Source organism: Motacilla alba, chromosome 3 (assembly GCF_015832195.1).
Source record: "Motacilla alba alba isolate MOTALB_02 chromosome 3, Motacilla_alba_V1.0_pri, whole genome shotgun sequence".
Classification (NCBI taxonomy): domain Eukaryota; kingdom Metazoa; phylum Chordata; class Aves; order Passeriformes; family Motacillidae; genus Motacilla; species Motacilla alba.
This window is the reverse complement of record NC_052018.1, coordinates 105,715,760-105,734,604: the sequence shown is the minus strand read 5'-3', so window position 1 is coordinate 105,734,604 and position 18,845 is coordinate 105,715,760. Positions and strand designations below refer to the sequence as shown.

At 49.5% G+C, this 18,845-nt stretch overlaps 1 protein-coding gene across 1 annotated transcript in view; it reads right to left on the bottom strand.

Annotated features, from left to right (window-relative positions):
* Positions 1–18,497, bottom strand: part of ITPKB (inositol-trisphosphate 3-kinase B) — a 67,150-nt gene extending 48,653 nt beyond the window's left edge. Inside the window, exons 1-2 of the mRNA XM_038131325.1 lie at positions 18,282–18,497; positions 15,796–16,867 (exon numbers count right to left, since the gene is read on the bottom strand). Of these exons, the coding sequence (XP_037987253.1) occupies positions 15,796–16,704 (909 nt within the window). The 5' untranslated portion in view covers positions 16,705–16,867; positions 18,282–18,497. The remainder of the gene's footprint in view (positions 1–15,795; positions 16,868–18,281) is intronic.
* Between the last annotated feature and the right edge of the window lie 348 nt (positions 18,498–18,845).

Sequence of the window (18,845 nt, the reverse complement as noted above, 5' to 3'; positions counted from 1 at the left end):
TAGGATCAGCCTTAATTCAGAGATTGACAACTGTACATCTTCCTCCTTGACAGCAAAATGTTGTCCCTTATCCTCTCCCTTGCTCCTCACCTACTCTGACCTCTCCATGCCCAACTCCTAATAAAAGCAAGTTTACTTTTCCTCCAAATAGCACGGTAGGCATCTCAAAATTACGTAGGATCTTGATCAAATTATCTCCTGAGTCATCTGGAATCTGATCCAAGGACACCAAGGGAAAGCTTTCTGCTTCACCCCTGGGTGCACATTATGTACATCATCAAAAAGAAATGTTCTGTTTGCCTACAGAAAGAGCAGTAGTAACTTAAGTCCCCTTGGCATGAACAAGAGCCCTGACCTAGGAAGAGAAGCTGCAGTAATTTCAAAATTGTTGACTGCACTTTCACAGAGTGTACTCAAACCACTTTTTCCATTGATCTGACGACCCTGGTTACTCAAACAGCTCCTCAGCCTACTTCCTGTTCTGCTGGAGAGCTCAGCAGCCTTGCTAAGAAACAAAGGGAAAAAAATACCCAAAATCTAACTTTATTCTTAGGTCATCAGAAATAGCTGTGGTGGATGGTTCCTATTTTTGTTCCAAAAATGTATTTATAACTTTACTGCCATCAGAGGGCACAGCAATGTGACCTGTCCTGCTCCCTGAGATGCTAGCTCAGCACAGCTGGTGAGCTGAGCCCATGCACCACTGCCCACAGGTCCACATCTCTGAGCACAGGGGAAATTTTGGTCTTTGTGCCACATTTTGTTGCTGGTCCCCCCTTGCTGTGATTTCAGATGCCTCGAAGGAGCCAGATGGGAGGGGGATTTTGCAATGCAGGCAGCTCTCCATGGTCTAGCCATGAATACAAACAATGCACTTAACCCAGCCATCTGTGGTTAGTGCTATTCTTACTCTGGATCACGTTCATCCATTGTGCAAGCCCACCAGACTCAACAGAGATACAACAGAACTGATTTGGCCCAATCTGATTCTAGTCTTGCAGCTAAAATGAAGTTCTAGAGTGCTGAATCTTCTCCATAAAGGTGACAGGGAAGTGTAGTGCAAGTTTCCTGACCCTGGTTCCTGCAGTAGCAAAAGAAGACAGCAAGGGACCAGCAGACAGCAGCAAATAAACTCTTTCCACTGAGATCAGCTGGAGCTGCCACTGCAAAATCTGCCACTGAACCTGCACCTGGAGTCTCCCGTGCTTTTCCAAAAACCACAGGATATTTTTTAGATTAGTGGTGAAATCTGTGGCTTATCATCACCCAGTACAAAAATTAAAGTGTCTTAGGGGCTTCAAGGGATTAGCATGTATTTTCTAAAGTACTCTGTCTTTGGAGAATTTATTCCCCAAAGTTCTTACACTCTCTGAGGCATTAAGTGCCATCACATTGTTAGTGTTTCCCGTGCCAGAGCTTGTTTCTCAAATCCCCACTAGCTTCAATAAACACTGACACCAAGTACTAACATTCGGCATGTATGTTGCAATGTGCGCTACGTTACAGCTGGGCACGCTGTCTAAAACTGACTTGCAATTTAATTCCCAAGCAAGGAACTTCATTGCGCAGTGTATGGAAAATGTTGCTGTTATGCAAACCTCTGTTTTCTGACAATGGCCAGTAAAGCCACTTCCCTCCCTCAATTTTATATCCTGGAAATATTCTGTTTGTTACGCCATCAGTAGTTCTAGCTAGCTTTCCAAAGGCATCTGCTCTCCAGAAGACCAGCTGCATGGTGTATGCAACCTTCAGAACTGCCCTCCTGGTGTGATTTCACTGAAGTGCTCCCTGCAGATGGAGCACCTGGGAACAGCCCACCAGCTGGAATGTGACACACACAAAATGCCCTGGCCTTTGCTCTGAGGATTAATTCCCTTCAAATGTGTAATTGCTCTAAGGGCATGCTAAAAAGAAGAATATACTTGCTTTCCTCCCCATGTGGGGGAGCAAGGACACATCCCCATCAGCTGGAAAGGGGAAAAATGAACACTGCAGCATCTTAATTCAAGTGGCAAACTGAGGAACATGTCAGCGTATCTGATGGGAGTAAATTGAAATCCAAACACCATTAGAGCTGCTAGAGAATGCCTGGCATCACTTCACACAGCACCTCTGCACCATTCAATGACAAGGTGGCTTGGGATGGCTCAACAACCCTGCCTGGAATTTTCTGGGACCTATCACAGCCTAAGATTCGTTGCTGAAAGATGTAGACTGTCCACAGACTGTCCAAATGCAAGTGCTCACTTCAAAAGTTGCTGCCTCCTTGCATTAACATTATCAAAGCTGTACTCCCATCTCCTGGCAGCTGCTTGTGTCAAAGACCTGTGAATCACTTCTACAAGTAGAAACAGTAATTAGCTCTCAAATTGTGTTTTATATAAACTATCGACAGGGAAGGAGTGCGGGCCCTCTTGTGCAGTTTGTACGGTCCTTGCTCTTCAGTGACGCCTGGATCTCCTCCTGCACCCCTGCCTCTGGATTCAGCTGGGAGAGAGAGGACTTTGGGTTTTGGTGGGGATGCAAGAGTCAAACACCACCTGCCCTCCCAGGCCTCACGACAGGCATACAAACAGGAAGGCAGATTTTGCTTTAGCTGTGTATGGGCTTTTTGTTTCAGCCGGGGCGGGGAGGGAGCACTGGCGTGCTCCGATTGTTCCAGGCAAGCTGAATCGGCTTACACGCTCTGCCCTCCTGGCCTTTCTTTCCATTCAGCCCCATTCTCAACCCAGAGAAGCAGCTCTTTCAACAGGCCCCTTGCCCACCCCTGCAGGTCTAACATGAGCTCTGCCTTGTTCTCACAGCCCCCAGCTCTTGCAGTCATCAGGTAGCTGAGACTCTGAGTTTACTTTTTTTTTTTTAAAGTACATTTCTAGGGTTCTGCCTTGCAGAAAACAGATTGAAAAATTGTCCTGAGTGTGACTTATAGGCATGGAAACCAGGAAAACAATCAAATAAGCCCGGCACTTCCAAAAACCTTGAAACTTTTGGTAGTTTTTAAGGCAATCCTCATTGTTTTCTAGGAGAGCTTGAGTTGGCAGTGTTTGAACAGTAAGTGCATGATCGAGGGAATTGCATCGCTGTTGTACTCATTGGCCTTGACTCCTTATCCTGCTACAGGCACTGATCCCTGCCCTCTCCAGTGCTGGAGGACCCCAAACCACCACAGAAAGCATCAGAGCTATCCCAGCAGGGAGCACAGTCTGCTCTGATGCTCAGCCACTGCCAGCCTCTCCTCTATCATAAAAATATCCATGTCCTGTCCACACTGAGATCCATCTTTCAGTAACACTCATATTACAGCAGGCCAGAAAAATGCTTACAAATCTGCCTGTTTCAGGTGAAACCCAGGATCTTCCCATGAATGGAAAAGATCTTTCCTATAGCCCTTGCCCCAAAGGGGCTGATGCTAAGAAGTTTGCCATCCCACACTGTAGCATCTGTGCCCTCCTTCTTTTGTGCCCAAACCCTCCAAAGGTACAGAGAGGAGGGGCTCAGGAGACAATGAAGGTAAATCTCAGCAAAGGAGGCTCCACTCAGTCACCAAGGCATGAGGAAATGGCACAATGTGTCTCAGCCAGACAGAAAACACAGCAGGGAACAGTAAACTCAGCTATGGCTCATCGTACAGCAAACACGTGTGTTCCTTCCCCTCTGCCTGGGGAAACTCTGTGGCACGTTTTGGCTACAGCAAAGTGATTACCAGCTGTTTGCTCATCTTCCTTTAATGAATCACTTGAACGAGAGCAGGGTGAGTGTCAGGGGAGTGAAAGTCTGTCATTCAGCTGTCTGCAAACTCTGGCTTCTCTGAAGATTTCTAGATCAGATTTCAGGGCTTCAGGAGTCTGGGTTATTTTTCTAAGTAAGGTTCAACACTGCATCTTCTGGGGAAGATGCCAGTTATCTACAAAAGCTACAGCTCTTATTAATTTGATACCACAGGTTTCAATCTGAATCATGGCAATGTGTGGTTGACCTCAGAATAAACTAAAGTACTTGCTCCATGGCATTAGACTTAAGGGTTGGCCAGCATGGAAGCTGGATTTATTTCCTAACACGGGAGCTCAATCAAAAAACTAGGGGAGAGGAAATATTCAGATTGGGCTGGACACAGCTAAGATCATGGGGCTGTGAAAGGAAAACACCACAATGTCTCATCTGGAACCAAAGCAAAAGGAGGTGTTTCATTTTGGGCTATGAAAGTCCTAAGAAACCTTTTCTCTTCTATTCTTCCAATGTGTTTTAGTGATGAGATCAACTTTTAAGTGAAAAATGCCCTTTTGAATCAAATCTACATTTCAAATACTTGCAAAACATAAACAAACCATCCCCAAAATGAAACAGTTCATTCTGAAAGTGTCAGAATGACATGCACTGCTATTTTTAACATCCCTCCTTCTTCCCCCACCTCTGTATTTTTTTCTAGGCCAGAACTATTCAGAAAATGTGTTTGAATTTGTGAATCATTTTGACTCCCCCTCTCCCCTGACATTTGCTGGAAAATCTATTCTCTGCCAAAAAAACTGTTCTTCCAGATCCAGCCAGCTCCTACAATCTCCTGTCCTGCCAGGGTTTGTCTGGCTCTGAGGCTCTGACTGCCCTGGGGACACAGCACGGATGGCCCAGAGGAAGAGCAGGCCAGGAGGGCAAACCCCAGCCTCTGTCCAGGCAGTGAAAAAGCTCTGAGCCACCTGAAAAAGCTCTGAGCCACCCTGTCTTGAGGCTGAACAGGGAGTTGGGCTCCAACAGAGGCCACCACACAGGAGTTCCTCATCAGGCTGTGGCTTCCAGGTATGAGGGGAGTGCTTAGAGTTTTGGTTCTCTTGGAAAAATCCTGCATTCAAAGCCAGGCTCCTGAAGGTTAAGTGGATGGACCATAGAGGCTTGGAGCTGTCTCCTATCGAGGTTACAGAAAATTTAGCTTTGGATTCAGTCAAGCCATGAAAGCTCTGAGGCTTTTAATGCAATGTAGAGGTTTAATTCTTCATAGCCTGGTGATTCACAGAACAATTCATGCCTTTGCAGTGCAAGTATAAATGTTACTGCTCCCATTTGTGCATGTTTTGCTACTACCCTGAAACTTTCAGTAAGTGGAAAACTTGGATCTCTTTCAGTCCTCACATCCAACCTATCTGAAAGTCTTGCGGATTTTTTTCAGGATAGCATCCCTAAAAGAGTCTTTCCAGCCTATCCACCCAAACAAAATTCACTTTCTGGGCTCATCACATCATATCCCCATTCCTCATCTCAACAGCCTTTGCTCTGCAAAGATCCATCAAACTCACTGCTGAAAGATTGCTTTTTGAATCTGTCATTTGGCCCTTCTGTGGCTCCCAGCCTCCCTACCTTGATTCCTTCTCCTGAGGTGCATCTCTAAGCTCCTTGGCTTTTCTTTCAAGACTGTGATTTATTCTATTCCCATCACTTCTTATTTCAGCACTGAAAGGTCAACTCCTGCGTATGCTCAAGCATGAGATCAGCCTATATTAAACAGGCTCCTCTGAGCTTTCTCCCTTCTGGGAAGGGTTCCCATCCACAGGAACAAACCTGGAATCTGCAACTGCCTCCTGAGCCACCCAAATGCTCAAAAAGCAAGTAGCAGAGTTGGTTGGGATGTATGGCACAGGGAAGACAATAACAGACTAGGTGGCATCGTGCTACCTCTGCATTTCCCTCTCATTACCAGCCCAGCATCTGGTCAATGTTTTGGTCACTTGTGACCACCTGGACTCCCCTGCTGCTTCCCTTGGCTCAGAAAAGCCATTCCAGCAACACAGGATGAGAAAGCAGAGACCTGAGGAGAGAGGCCAAGTCTTTTCTCCTCAAGATGGGACATAGATGAGGGGCTCTTAATAGAGGAGCTGAGTCACAGTCCTGGCTTCAGACCATTTGTTTTAACCTGCTGAGCAAGGTGGCTTCCACAAGAGCCAGACAACACCAACTGCTCCCTCCTCTGAGAGTCTGGTTCAGTTTGGAGCTGCTTTTTCTAAAAGCTCATCTTGAATATGAATTTTACACAATTTTTCTGTCAGTGATTGTACATCTTGCTCAAAAGCTGTGACACGCACTGTTTGTGTGTGAAGGTGGGAATGTGACATCCAGCTTCTGTTTGCTTTGCAAAAAGATCAAGGTTAGTTCCCACTCCACTAAAAGCACGGAAGGGAAACACAGGATTTGTCAAGCAGAGATAAACTGAATTGAGAACATTTTATACACAAATTCCTAGGAGAAGGTTAAAACAATGGAGCTGGGAGAGTACACTTGTCAAGGCTTTTTCAAACAATCATTTTTCCCATATTCTTTTAAAATACAACAGTAATTCAGGTGGATAGAGATAAGCCACTGTTCTAAAATCTCTTTCCTTTGTTTCCTTTCTGGCAGCCCTGGTCTCCACCCCAGCAAGACATTCCTCCCAGGAACCCCAGGGTGGAGGGCTGTCAGCTCTAAGTAAATGTGGCTCCAAGGAGAGATAATAATTAACGCCCTCTTTCTGACTCTGCTTTGGCAATTACAATTCCAAGTGCCTCCTACTCCTGTGACCACATTCCTTGCTTCCAAGGTGTATCTATTAATGGCAGCCCAAGACTGTTCGGAGTTTAGAGGTGCAGTCCCTGGCAAGGGCACGATGAGATGCTGGGACTGAAAGGCCAATGCAGAAACGCTCATCTCTTCTCCTCCCACATGGAGGCACTGCCCATCCCTTCTTCTGCTGCCACAACAAGCACCTACCTGGGTTGTGCACACTAGCTGTTATCCCACACTCCATCTGCAACAGCGCCCAGAGGTGGGAATACCACCCTGGGATTGGTCATTTTGTGTGGGTACCCAGGGCAGTACAAGGTACGAGGTGATGCTGAACTGGCCGCAGCGCAGCTAAGATGATGCTGTACAGGCATGGATAAAAAAAAAAAGAAAAGAAATTTGGCTCCATGTCAGAGTTCAAAGAAATATTTGAGCCTATGGGCACTGATTCAGGCTCATCTCTAATTATGTCCCAAGTTCAGCCTTTAAAACCAGTTCTTTAGTCCTCAGTAAGGGTCACTTAGCAGTTGTTATTACAGTTTCTTGCCAATCTGTTGTTGGATTTTCCACTTGACATTATTAAGGGATTAAGTTGTTTGTCTCATCATCTTTTATCTGTCCTGTTCAGTTTCCTAAAAACAGACTTTAGCCAGACCAGAAAAGATAGGAGGAAAAAAAAAAAGCCCAGTATTTTCAAGATATAATCATGGTTTTGGATTTGCCATTATTATTGTTTAAATTTATTACTTTGGATATGTAAACTTTGCTGACTCCTTTAATCTGGAATGTATTAAAGAAAGCACTAGGCATTACAACAAGTCATTGGATTACACTGCACCGATTCAGCTACAGCTGTGAAAGAAATATATAACAGGAGATCCCGTGGAGTTATACATTTCAGACTGAGCTCATCAATTGCCATAGAGAAGACAAAAACAAATGTAGCTGAGCCTGGAAAGAATGTTGCTAAAATTGGAGAAACATTTAATGCGAGTAGCCTAGGGGTGCAATAACTTTGCCTGTAATTTAACAAAACCCACCCACATAAAACATACCAAGAGAGATTACAGATTGGACTCTCTGATCTGCAGTCTGCCAAGAAAGCAAACCTGACTTTTTTCCCCTTCCTGCAGATGCAGGTTTAAACGGTCCCTGCAGAGTGTTAAATATATATTACCCGTAATAGCAACCATGTTACATTTGGACACGTTGCTAATTCTCCAACTGGCTGCTCAGTACCTCGCCTGCAGTGGGAGGATACCCCTGGATAACTAATGGAGCTTGCAGCTGCCAGCAAAGCAAGTCCTATGGTCCGCATGGTGAGAAGGAGCCTGCTCACCTCCTCCTTCCTCCCACCCCTTCTTGGAGCCCAGGTCTCCTCTCTTTTGAGCGGTGAGCCTGGGCCTGTACTTAAGTACCCCTTGAATGAAAATGTTTTGAATGCGTTTAGCTCAATGGGATAAAAACTATTCCCACGCCTTCCCAAAATGCAGGTCTGCAACCCACAAGGCTCAGTGGTGAGCTGAAGGCCAACCTTGGCTCCTGCCCTTCTCCCGAGTGGCAGGGATCAGAGATTGTTGAGCAAGAAACGAGAGGAAAACACCCAACCCTAAAACGGAGTTTCCAAAAAGCCTCCCTGCAGAACTTTCCACTTATAAACCTCCTGTCTCCAAAGGCTCTGAGGCACTGTACCTGTGAATGGGCAAACCCCCTCCAGAGGGACTGCATCTCTGGTTCATTAATTCAGCTTAAGGTTGGATTTACCACAAGATGTAACTGGATACATGCAGGAGTGAGCACAGCAAAGAAAAACGATCAAGGGCCAAACCTGCAGCATGCTCCTGCTGGCTTCAGCAGAGCTACAACAGCTTTTATCAGCGTTTTATCTGACCCTAACAAAAGGAGCGAATTGTTTAGCAAAGGAAGAGGGTTCTTTGATTCTATCTTGCTGCAGATGAATTGCCCAAGCAAGGGCAAAGGGACAGGAAGCGAAGGGGGAGGAGAAGGAGCTGATGCTGAAGGTAGGTGCTGCCATTGCTTAGCCCTGGCTAAACAGCCCCTTCTGCAAATGCTGATGGGGTGGGAGGAAAGAGTTGTGTCATCTCCTTGCCACAGCCATTCAACCAAAATGTTGTGCTGGTTACTCCTGGTGTAGATATACTGGTCCTCATTCTGGCTGCAGGGAGTTTTGTGACAGCAAAGACTGGAGGCCCCATGAGACCTCCCTCTGCTTTGCATAGTACAGGAACCTTATTGTCCAAAATCCCAAGTACAAGACTTAAAGTCAAGGATGAAACCCTGGGAAAAACTCACATCACTTCAGCGAGGTCCACGCCGCAGCAACCCCAGGTGCCAACATCTCTGCAAACCAAGTGTGTGAAGCTAGCAGTGAAGGGACAACCTGATTCTGTTCTTTGAATCTAACTCATTAAAATGTCTGCAGGCATGTCCCTTCCGAGCACATCTATGTCTTTCACAGAGACGAGGGATGCTTTACTATTACCTAAAACCACAACAGTGCAGAATGCTAATGAAGTTCCTGTTGTGTAGCACTGATCAGATACTACACTGTACTGCTTACAAGAAGTAGTTGTAAGTGCTCAGCACTTGTTGTTTTACCCCCAAGTTCTCCTTCCAAAAGCAATCCTTGTGTGTTGACCAGCAATAAATCTTACATCTAAAAGGAGACTTGAATTCCTTCTACTGGCTTGTCCCTTTTCCCATGTCATTAATGAAAAGAACTTTCTTTACTACAAAAAAAGAAAAACCACTTCTTTCTTTTCACGGCTGAAATGCATGAAAAGACTGAAATAAATATCGGGAGAGGGAAGAGTCTAACATGGGTCTGAGCAGCCTGCAGCAGCTCCTGACTCCAATATTACCCATCTCTGGGAAATTAAGGTCAGAAACCACTCTGTAAACGCATCCCGAGGCTGACAGCAGCGATGAGGATCTCTACAGGCACACAGCTGTGACAGCAGCCCTGGGCTGAACTCCCACCATGCCTGGGAAAGAAGGAGCTGCAGCCTGCATTTTCCAAAGGCTTCCAAAAATTCCCAGTGCATTCACAGAGCGTGCACCCAGACTGAAACTTGCAGCTGGAGACCCTGAACTTGTGAAGGTACCTGCACCAATTCATGCTGGATGGCACTGCTGGATGATCATCCTGTTACACAGCAAGTTGAATTTTGCTGCCTAAAGACTGATTTAAAAGCCAATCACAGGCACTTGCCTTTGAGGCTGGTACCTCAGACTGAATCAGCTTTCTGAACTACTTGGAGCCATGGCGCAGGCTATGCATGACCTGGGTTTTTATGTGTAGGAATAAAAATGAAATTCCAATAAATTTTATAGAAGACATTCAGAAACAGATTCCTCTGTCTTAAAGCAAACTCTTGGGCAAGTTGCCAAGATCCCATTAGAGTAAGAGAGAAGAAAGCTATGTTAGGAGAACCTTAGGATGCCTGAGGAGACACCCAGCAAGGCTAAGCAAGATGAATGCCATAGAAGGGCCATTTCAAGTGACACAGCAAGTGTGGATGCCAGCATTCCCCAGAAAGTCACATTTAAGAAAAGGGATTAGGCTGCAAAGTTACTCAGTGATTTGAAAATGTTAACATTTAGTTTTCACTGTCTGTTAAAGATTAATATATCTTTCTTAGAAAGCTTGGCTGGGCTTCATTGGAAGAAAGCAGGTCAAATTTACTGCACAAATTTACCTACTGGTATAAACAAAATAATCTCTAACCATTACAGAAGACTAATCTTAGCTGGAGCGACATTTAGTGTCATACATGGATGCCATTATTTCTGTAGTGAGCTAGAACAGAATTACATACAGAGAAAACATTAGCTCAGCAGTGGCTTTCAGCCATCACATGGCACGTGAGAACTCAGTGCTGCGCTAATATTTTCTTCACATGCAAATCTGTCCTAACACATTGTAGAAATAATATGGAAAACATGAGGCAAGTGCTGACTACGGTTTGGGCTCTGTCATTGCAAGCCTCTAAAAAGGTGAAGGCAAAACTCTGAAGTTTCCACCAATCCATGAAATTCACTCACGTTCAGTTTTCCATCCAAAGGATCCAAATGGGCAGGCTCCTGACATCCTGCAATTCCCACCAGAAGAGGTGGAATCTGGCTCTTTCCAGAGCTGGGGACCCTAAGGATGATGGGCCTAATGTTTGTTCTTCCTGCACCTCAGAAGTATGAGGGGACGTTCATTTTGCTACTTTAATGGATGCTTTCAGCATGAAATTTTTTTTTTGAGAAACAAAATATGCAAGAGACAGCAGCTGTGCTAGCAAGCAAGTCCCTCTATGAAAAGGATCTGCTATGTGCCATGTAATTCCTGCCCTGTCAATCATGGAGAATGGTGCACAGAGAAGAAACCCTTCCCAATGAGCTTAAAAGTGCTGATGAAAACAGACTTGAAGTAGCACCATATGTCTCTCATATTGGGTTATGGCAGCATCTTCACTTGGCCTCTGTGGGTGGGAGCCCATAAGAAAGCTGCTTATTCCCTGAGAAGGTCACGTGAGTAGGTAGAGGATTAGCTATGGAATAGGGAGTGATGCTTTGTGGAGTCCCTGGAGTGCACAGCCTCCATCCACAAAGAGCCTGAAGCTCTGCCCAGCCCGCCGAGCCCCGGGGTGTCCTCATCTCATCCCGGCAGGCAGGACACGCCGCGCTGCCAGGTCTGGGGAGCGTGCTGCTCTGAAAGGAGAAACACACAGGTGCCCACCTCACTCCCGTCTCCCCCCTAGTCTTCCTGCAGCAGGGAGACTCCATCCCTTGGCAGCTTACCAGGTGTGCTAAGCATCTTCCCTTTCAATGATGTGCATTACTAAAAGAACAGTCGCTCTTCTGAGTGAGCCAGCAGGGCCCTAATACACCAGACATTATACTGATACTAAATCAGAGATACCACTCACAAGCTCATAAGCTTAGGAGCTTTTAAGACAAACACAGTGGGAGTAAGGAGTGAAACACATAAACACAGTTGGCATAAAGATATATATTCACGGGGCTTGCATGTATCACCACAGCCATGTGGTCATGGTTTCTGTTACACGGAGACTTCCTGATCACAGCGACAGCTTGGAAAGGGAATGAAAGCATATTTAATTTGATTGATTTTTATAGGAACAAATCAGGACTCCTGTTGTCAGCTTATGCCTTGGAACATCTCAAAGAGAAATAAGCAAAGGTCCCACAGGCCCTTGGCTGACACTAGCCCTATCTAAACTTGGCTCCTTTTAGGACTGCATTAACAGCCATTGTGAGTCAAACAAATAAATCAATTAAAAGAATGCCTGTCATCAGCACTGCCGTTAGCTTTTTCCAAAAGTTTTTGCCATTTCGCACAGGTTAATGGAAGTCTCTTATTCCGAGAAACCTACTCAGCCTGCTGAAAGGAGCAGAAGTTTCACAGAGTACCAAGTCCCTTGATTACTTTTCTGCTGTACATCCTTGCACTTCCACAGCAGCTGTGGGAAAGCCAGGAAGAGGAACGCTGCAGTGTCTTGCACTGTTTTTCCAGGAAGGGGTTCCTTTCCCCCCCAGCATGTCATTTTTCTATAGTACGTGTGTGCTTGCACAGTTTCTGCCTTTCCCCCCACTTGTCTGCTGCTTTGTCTCCAGTTTTGGAGAAGCTGACAAACTAGGGAATTTAGGTCAATGACAAGGACTCACTAATGACCAGCTCTGGAATATCTTTTGCTTAAGGGGCGCAGCCAGTTTCCAAGAGTGGGACAAGTCTGCTGCTGCAGAGTACATCCTGGTTTATCAGCTCTTCCTTGGGAAGAGCCAACAGAGCCCCCAGAACGGCAAAACTCATACACTGCTATTTTTCCAGTCGAGAAGTCAGTGGGAGTCACAGCTAGAACGTATCTTATTTTAGGTGTGAAATCTCCTCAGGAGACTGGGCTGCCATTTCAGGCTACCTGTGCCACTCAGAACCTGGGGCAAAGGAGCACCTTCTCCCTTCCCTGCACACCCAACCTGTGTGATCAGCCAGGATGGGAGAAATTCTCCCCACCAGCACGAGACAGCGATGGGGGCGGATGCCTTCCAACAGTCGCGGCATCCTCCTGCCTCAGGTGGTTGGTGAGCAGAGGCCTCAGGTCAGCTCTTCCCCAAACTGCCCATGGTGGTCACAGGGGGTGTGCAGAGAGTGCTCCCCTGCGGCATTTCCAAACCACAGTGTCCCCATCCCAGCGCGCTGCCTGGACAGCCCGTCCCTCCCACACAGCCCGAGAAGTGCAATCGCTGGAGTGTCTCTGAAACCTCGCAAGCATCAATAAACAAGCGTGGGGTTTCTCCGGCAGCAGCCCACAGCCCGGGGAAAGCCACAGCTGCAAAAGCCCTTACGTGGAAGTTTACTCAGACCTTAAGTGGATTTGCAATTAAACAGCAAAACGTCACGCTGCTCTTACTGTCACTGCACTTCACAAGTCTGCAACCACGGTGGCAGGGTCACCGTTCCCTGGTGCTGTGCAGCACCAGGGCACTCCAGGGGCAGGGAAAGCACGGAGCAAACTGTTTCAACAAACAGACACAGAGCCTGTTTCACTCACAGAGCTGCTCCAGGTCACAGCGTCCAAAAATGTGGCCACAATACCTCCTTCCCTTTCACCTGGCAACATAATTTTCTTACTGGCCAATTTTCAGGCCTGAACATAAACAAAGTTTCCTTTGTACTGTACCTGCAGTACAAATGGAGGATGAGTCCATGCCAGCCGGAGGGATCTGCCTGTTTCCCCGGGATGTCAGGAGGAACTACAATAGACCGCCGGACATCCCTAACAGATTTGCTAAACCAGACAGCCTCCAAAAAGGAAGGGCAGGAGCAGGCCTGCTGTTTATCAAATCTGTAAACATGCTATGTGAGATGTGCAGCACAGACTGTATCTGCGGCAGAAACTGCTCTCCTGCTGCTCCTCATTACCTCTCCTCCAGGTACAACAGCCTCCCCTGAGCCAGCAGTGCCCAGAGCAGGCAGGCAGGCAGGGCTCTCTGCCTGCCTTGCATTTATCTGCTCAACCCACAGGCACCCAGAGGCACCTTGCTGGTTTCTCTTGGCTGAGATCTCCCAGGATTTGACTAAAAGCATGAGTTGTGGAGAGAGCTTCTCACACATTCTCCCTCATTACACAACTCATTTCCAGACTGTGTGCGCTGCTGAAAGGAAATAGTGAGTTCATGAAAACAAATGAGTGTGCAACCTGACACTGCTTCAGTAGCTGCCTTCTGCTGTCGTTACGGATTTACAAGATACTGCCAACCAGTACACAAAGCTGGGTGTTATTTACATGAAATCAATTTTGAATTACTGGGCATTTGCACATGATCCTGCTGAGAAGTTGACTATAACCTGCCAAAGTCAGTGATCAGCCCTGCATGGGACCTGAGGAGCCCAGTGGAAAGTATCGCTGTAAATTAGCCTCACTGCCCCTGCTGAGACTCCAGCACTGAAACACAAAATCAAGTGCACCTCCTTAGGCTGCCTGACACATTTTGGACCATGTCTTCATCTTGTTTAGCCTGAGTAGTCCCATGGAGCCCAGCAGTTACTCTGATCTTAGACCTGATCTGAGCTCGCTCTCATCCAGAGCTTTTAGCAATACAAATGAGCCTTGCCTGTTCACTGCTGAGCCACTGGCTGGCTGAGCTCACTGGAGGCCACGGGAGCTTGTGCAGAGTCAGCTTGAGGCTCCAGGAAGCTTTCCACAGGAGCATCAGGCATGCTTCTGCCCATCAATGAACTGTTTTCAGCAGCAAATCAGTGGGATCTGGCACTAGGAACAGTCATTAGCGCAGAGAACGGAGCAGAGATTACTACAGCTCATGCACATAAAACCAGCAGAATTTAATCAGCAGAGGGATTGTAGCAGCTCCCAAAGGGAACAAGCTGATTCATCAGCTGAGAGCCCCAAAATACAAAACTGTCTGCAAACACGATGAACTACAGGCTCGTAACTTTGTTAACTGCTTTTACTCAGCTGCTGCTCCATCCTGAGCAGAACCAAGCCTAGATTCTTGGAATAGGACAAAAGGAGAACAAAAGAAAAGATGCTTATTTCAGCCTGCTGAGTGTTTTACAAACCACAGTCCCAGCTCTTCCAAGTTTGATGCCTTCACTTAGATGTTTCCCTGCACTAGTTTTCCTTGTGTCATTGCGTTTAGCAGGAGCTTCACTACCATGTGTCTACAGGAAATTAAACATAGTGAAATACATCACTGAAAGTTCATGAGCCTTTATTAAACTCCTTAAACTAAGGAGCCACTGGGTTGTCCTGCATGTTTCAAGGTTTGTCAATGGGAGGCTCCTGTGCTGGGCTCAAATCAGTCTCAGAGCTGGATGATAGCATGTGCTGGTTGGAGAATCTCGTGATGGGTGCCCTGCTCTGGGTTAAAGTGGTTCAAAGCCCTCTGGACAACTGGTGTGAGAGCTCAGAGCAAAGCACGCTCTGTGTGTTGCACTCACACAAGCAATGAACTCCCCTAGAGACACAACAAATCCCATGACTGTCTCATGCCTTTGGAGAATGCCTCAGAGCTCTCCTCTCTGAGGAGACCTTTCTTCTCTAAGGGTAATGCAACACTGATGATTTCTCTCGCCTTAAGCCTCACAACCAGCTCCACAACAAAGATCCTGAAACAAATTAACAATATAAATACCTAATAAAAATACGCTTACCTAAAATATAAGATATCCCACAACCAAGAAGTATTATTCAAAAGGAGAATTACCAGAAATTCTAGAGCATTTTGCTTCTGTGTGAAACACACAGAGACATCGTGGTGATGGGCATCACTGTAAACCTGAACAGACAGTTGGCCCACACAGTTTCAACTCCAGGGAGGAAATAAATTCTCCCTCAGGCTCATGTAAACCATGGGAAACCTCCAGCACCCAGAGAAGCTGTGCTGAGGAAAAACTGAGGCTCATAACCACATGTCAGCAGAAGGCTGCAGTCCATGGATGTATTTTAAGCATGCTGGCAGGCAGCTTTGCAGCACCAGGGAAGCTCTGCAAGGACTGTGCCCAAAGAAACAGGTAGCACTGCTCTCTCGTGAGAGGATTTTCCGGCTAGGAACCCCTCTTCCAAGTCTGAAAGCTTTTCATGTGAGGGAAAGCGAGCACCACCGAGCAAGTGTAAAGTTTCTCGGCTGCAACAGACCTCTGCCCTCCTGCTGCAGCTGTGCCTTGGAGCAGGGATGCTGCCACGCTTCACCCCACCTCCCCAGGGCTGCTGCAAGACTCACCACTCGGGGTTTCTGCTGGTCCAGGGTCTGCAGGAAGGCTGGGGTCTGGTCCAGGGTGCGCTCGGGGTCACTGGAGATGTCCTCCTCGGACTCCTCCCAGGACGAGGAGAAGCCAGTGGAAGAGGCAGAGGATGATGAGAGCTTCCGGACGGGCAGGCTGCCAGGGGGCACGGCGCCCGCCTCCTCCTCCGGGCCCCCCAGGTCTGTGACAATGACGGCAGGGATGCTTCCACCCACGGCTGGGTGCTGGCCCTTCAGTCCTGTGGGAACCACCATCACCTCCTCCTGCCGTGCTGCAGGCCCTGACTGCTCCAGGGGTCTGCTGCTCTCTGCCAGCTCCACCATCATCACCGGCCTCCCGGAGGGCTCTGCGGTGCTCAGACAAACCTGTCCCCCACCAGCATCGGGAGCCTCGCTCTCTCCTAGGGCTCGCGGCCGGGGTCCAGTTCCAAGTCCCACCGCCGGTGCCGTGGGGCTGGCGGGCCGGGGCCGGGCTAGCCGGGGGCTCCGGGGTGGCTGGGCAGCAGAGCTGTGCGCCTGGATGTGCGCCTCGAAGAGCCCCACTTTCTGGTTCACCTGCACGTTGTGCAGCTCCCGTTGAAGCTGCCGTGCCATGGGGGGCCCCGGCTGTCCCTCTTCGCCCCGGCTGCCCCGCCGCCCCCCGGGGCTGCCTGGCTGCCGCAGGGGCTCCTCAGGCAGCGGGAAGAGGAAAGCGGGGCCGCAGCGCGGGGAGCGGGGCGGCACCGGGGCCGGGCTGAAGACGGGGAGCGAGCGGCAGCTGCCGGGCGTCTCCGGACCCCCGGGCAGCACTTGTCCGGGAGGAGGCGGCGTCTTGCTCCTGCCGCTTGTCACCTCGCTGTTGCTATTCATCATCACCAAGCTATTGAGCGCATAGCAGTACACGGCCATAGTAGTCAGCCGGGGAGCACAGGGGGGCCGTCGCCACTGCCGCCTCGGCGCTCAGGCTCTGCGGGGCTGCCCAGCGTCTCTCCACGACGGGACCGGCAGCATGGCCAGCGGGAAAACGGGGAGCTGGGCTGGCCCTGGCCCGCAGCTCCATAAAACGGGACAGCTGAGGAGAGAGAAGCAGTGAGAGCAGTTCTGTGCCCTCCCTCAGCTCACCATCCAGCTGGGCACACAGCGTGCCAGACTCTTCCCTTCCTGTGTGCCCCTCCCACCTGCATGCACGCCCAGTGTGCCACCCCTGGGGACACGGGCCAGCCACCAGAAGGATCTGAGTGAAAGGGAAGTCAGGTTTGCGGCTGTTTCCCCTCTTCCCTGCCTTCCCTGCCCCCTCTCCAGGTCGCCTGTCCACACAGCTGCAGCAGCAGCGTCCGAGAGGACACACAGCCAGCAGCCATTCTCACCAAAGAATAAGAGAATTATGGTTAACCGTTGTCAACTGAAAGTTGGCAGCTTTCAAGCGTTCACCCCACAACCTGGCATTTTCTAAAGGAAGATAAAAACTCCAAACAACTTAAACTTGTCACCGTCCAGTCCATCACTTACAGCAAGACCAAGTCTCAGGAATGGATTTATGTTATATGATACATGGGACGACTCCCTGCTTGCAATGTTTTGTATGGTACAGGGTCATTCTTAAGTTAGTCCCCTAACTCACCATGTGCAACAACATGGCTTTGCACATCTTCATGAATGCCCTGGATAAATGTGCCTTCCCTGTGCACATCTGCTGTCCAGGACACTGCAGGCTGCAACTGCCTCCAAGTCACAGCCCGGACCGCACATGCAGAGATGTGCAGCGCTGTTTGTTCTGCCGAGTGTGTGACTGTGTACACACGTGAGAGAGAGAGGCTCTGCTTTCGGAGGTGGCCCTCTGTGCCCCTGTGCCTGACAGTGTGCTTTCCGTCATCTCCTGTTTGCTCCACGTGCCCTGGAGTTGCAGTCCCCATCCCATGCCGGGGCATGGGAACTCCTGAGATCTGCACAAACACACTGCCCACATGAGAGTACAAACTTGTTTACACACAGTGCGCTAACTCTGGCTATGGGTGTACATGCCTCTGGAAGCACTCGTGTGCGATGCTATCAGCGGTATCCCTGTGCGTCCCCCTGTGAGGCTCCTGGCAGGTAAATGCCCTCAAGTCTAAGCGCAGCCCCAACTGACGGCGTGACCAAAGGGCTTCCCATCCCTCCAGGCACTGCTTGGAGGCAGCGAGAAGCTCAGCAGAGCCCCGGCAGCGCGGACAGCCACTCTTTGCAGGGATCCCCGGCACAGCAACGCTCCCAGCACTCCGGCTCGGCTGCCAAAGCGAGCACCGGCATAAGGTGCTCGGCCAGACTTGGGGCGTGGGACAGCCCGCTGGACCCCGGGGCAGCACCCTGCCCTTCTGCCCGCCCCCAGCTCGCCCCTTCCTCCCCGCGGGGCCCGGCTGGCCCCCGCACCGCCCCCGGGCGCGGCTGCCGGAGATCCCCCGGCGGAGGGGCGGCCGCGACCCCCGCCTTTCCCCCTCGCCGCTGCTCACCTGGGGTCGGGGTCCGCGGCCGCCCTCAGTGCGCGCCGCCCGGCAGCGCCCGCCGGCGGCCGCGGGGCGCTGCCGAAACCATCGCCGCGGGGCTGCCGGGACTCCCGCTCCCTCCGCGGCTCCGAGCGCCTCTCCTCGCCCCGGGGCGGGCCGGCCGCGCCGGGCTCTGCCCCTCCGCGGCCAAGGCTGCGCGGGCGGCTCCGCGCTCCGGGCGGCTCCGCGCTCCGGGCGGCTCCGCGCTCCGGGCAGCTCCGCGCCGCGGCCCCGGCGCCCGCTCCCGGTGCGGCTGGAAAGGCGGAGAGAGCAGGAGGAGGAGGAGGAGGAGGAGGAGGAGGAGGAGGAGGAGGAGAGGGAGAGGAGCGGCGAGGAGGAGGAGAGCGGAGGGAGGGAGGTAGGAGAGCAGGAAGGAAGTTGTGAGTCTGTCTGGGGTTGAACTCAGCGGAACAAGTTTTTTTTTTTTTTTTTTTTTTCCTCGCTCGGCTCAGGCTGGAGGGAAATACTGAAAAAAAAAAAGTTTCCATTGTTAACTTAGAAAAAAAAAAAAACAAAAACAACACCGTCGCC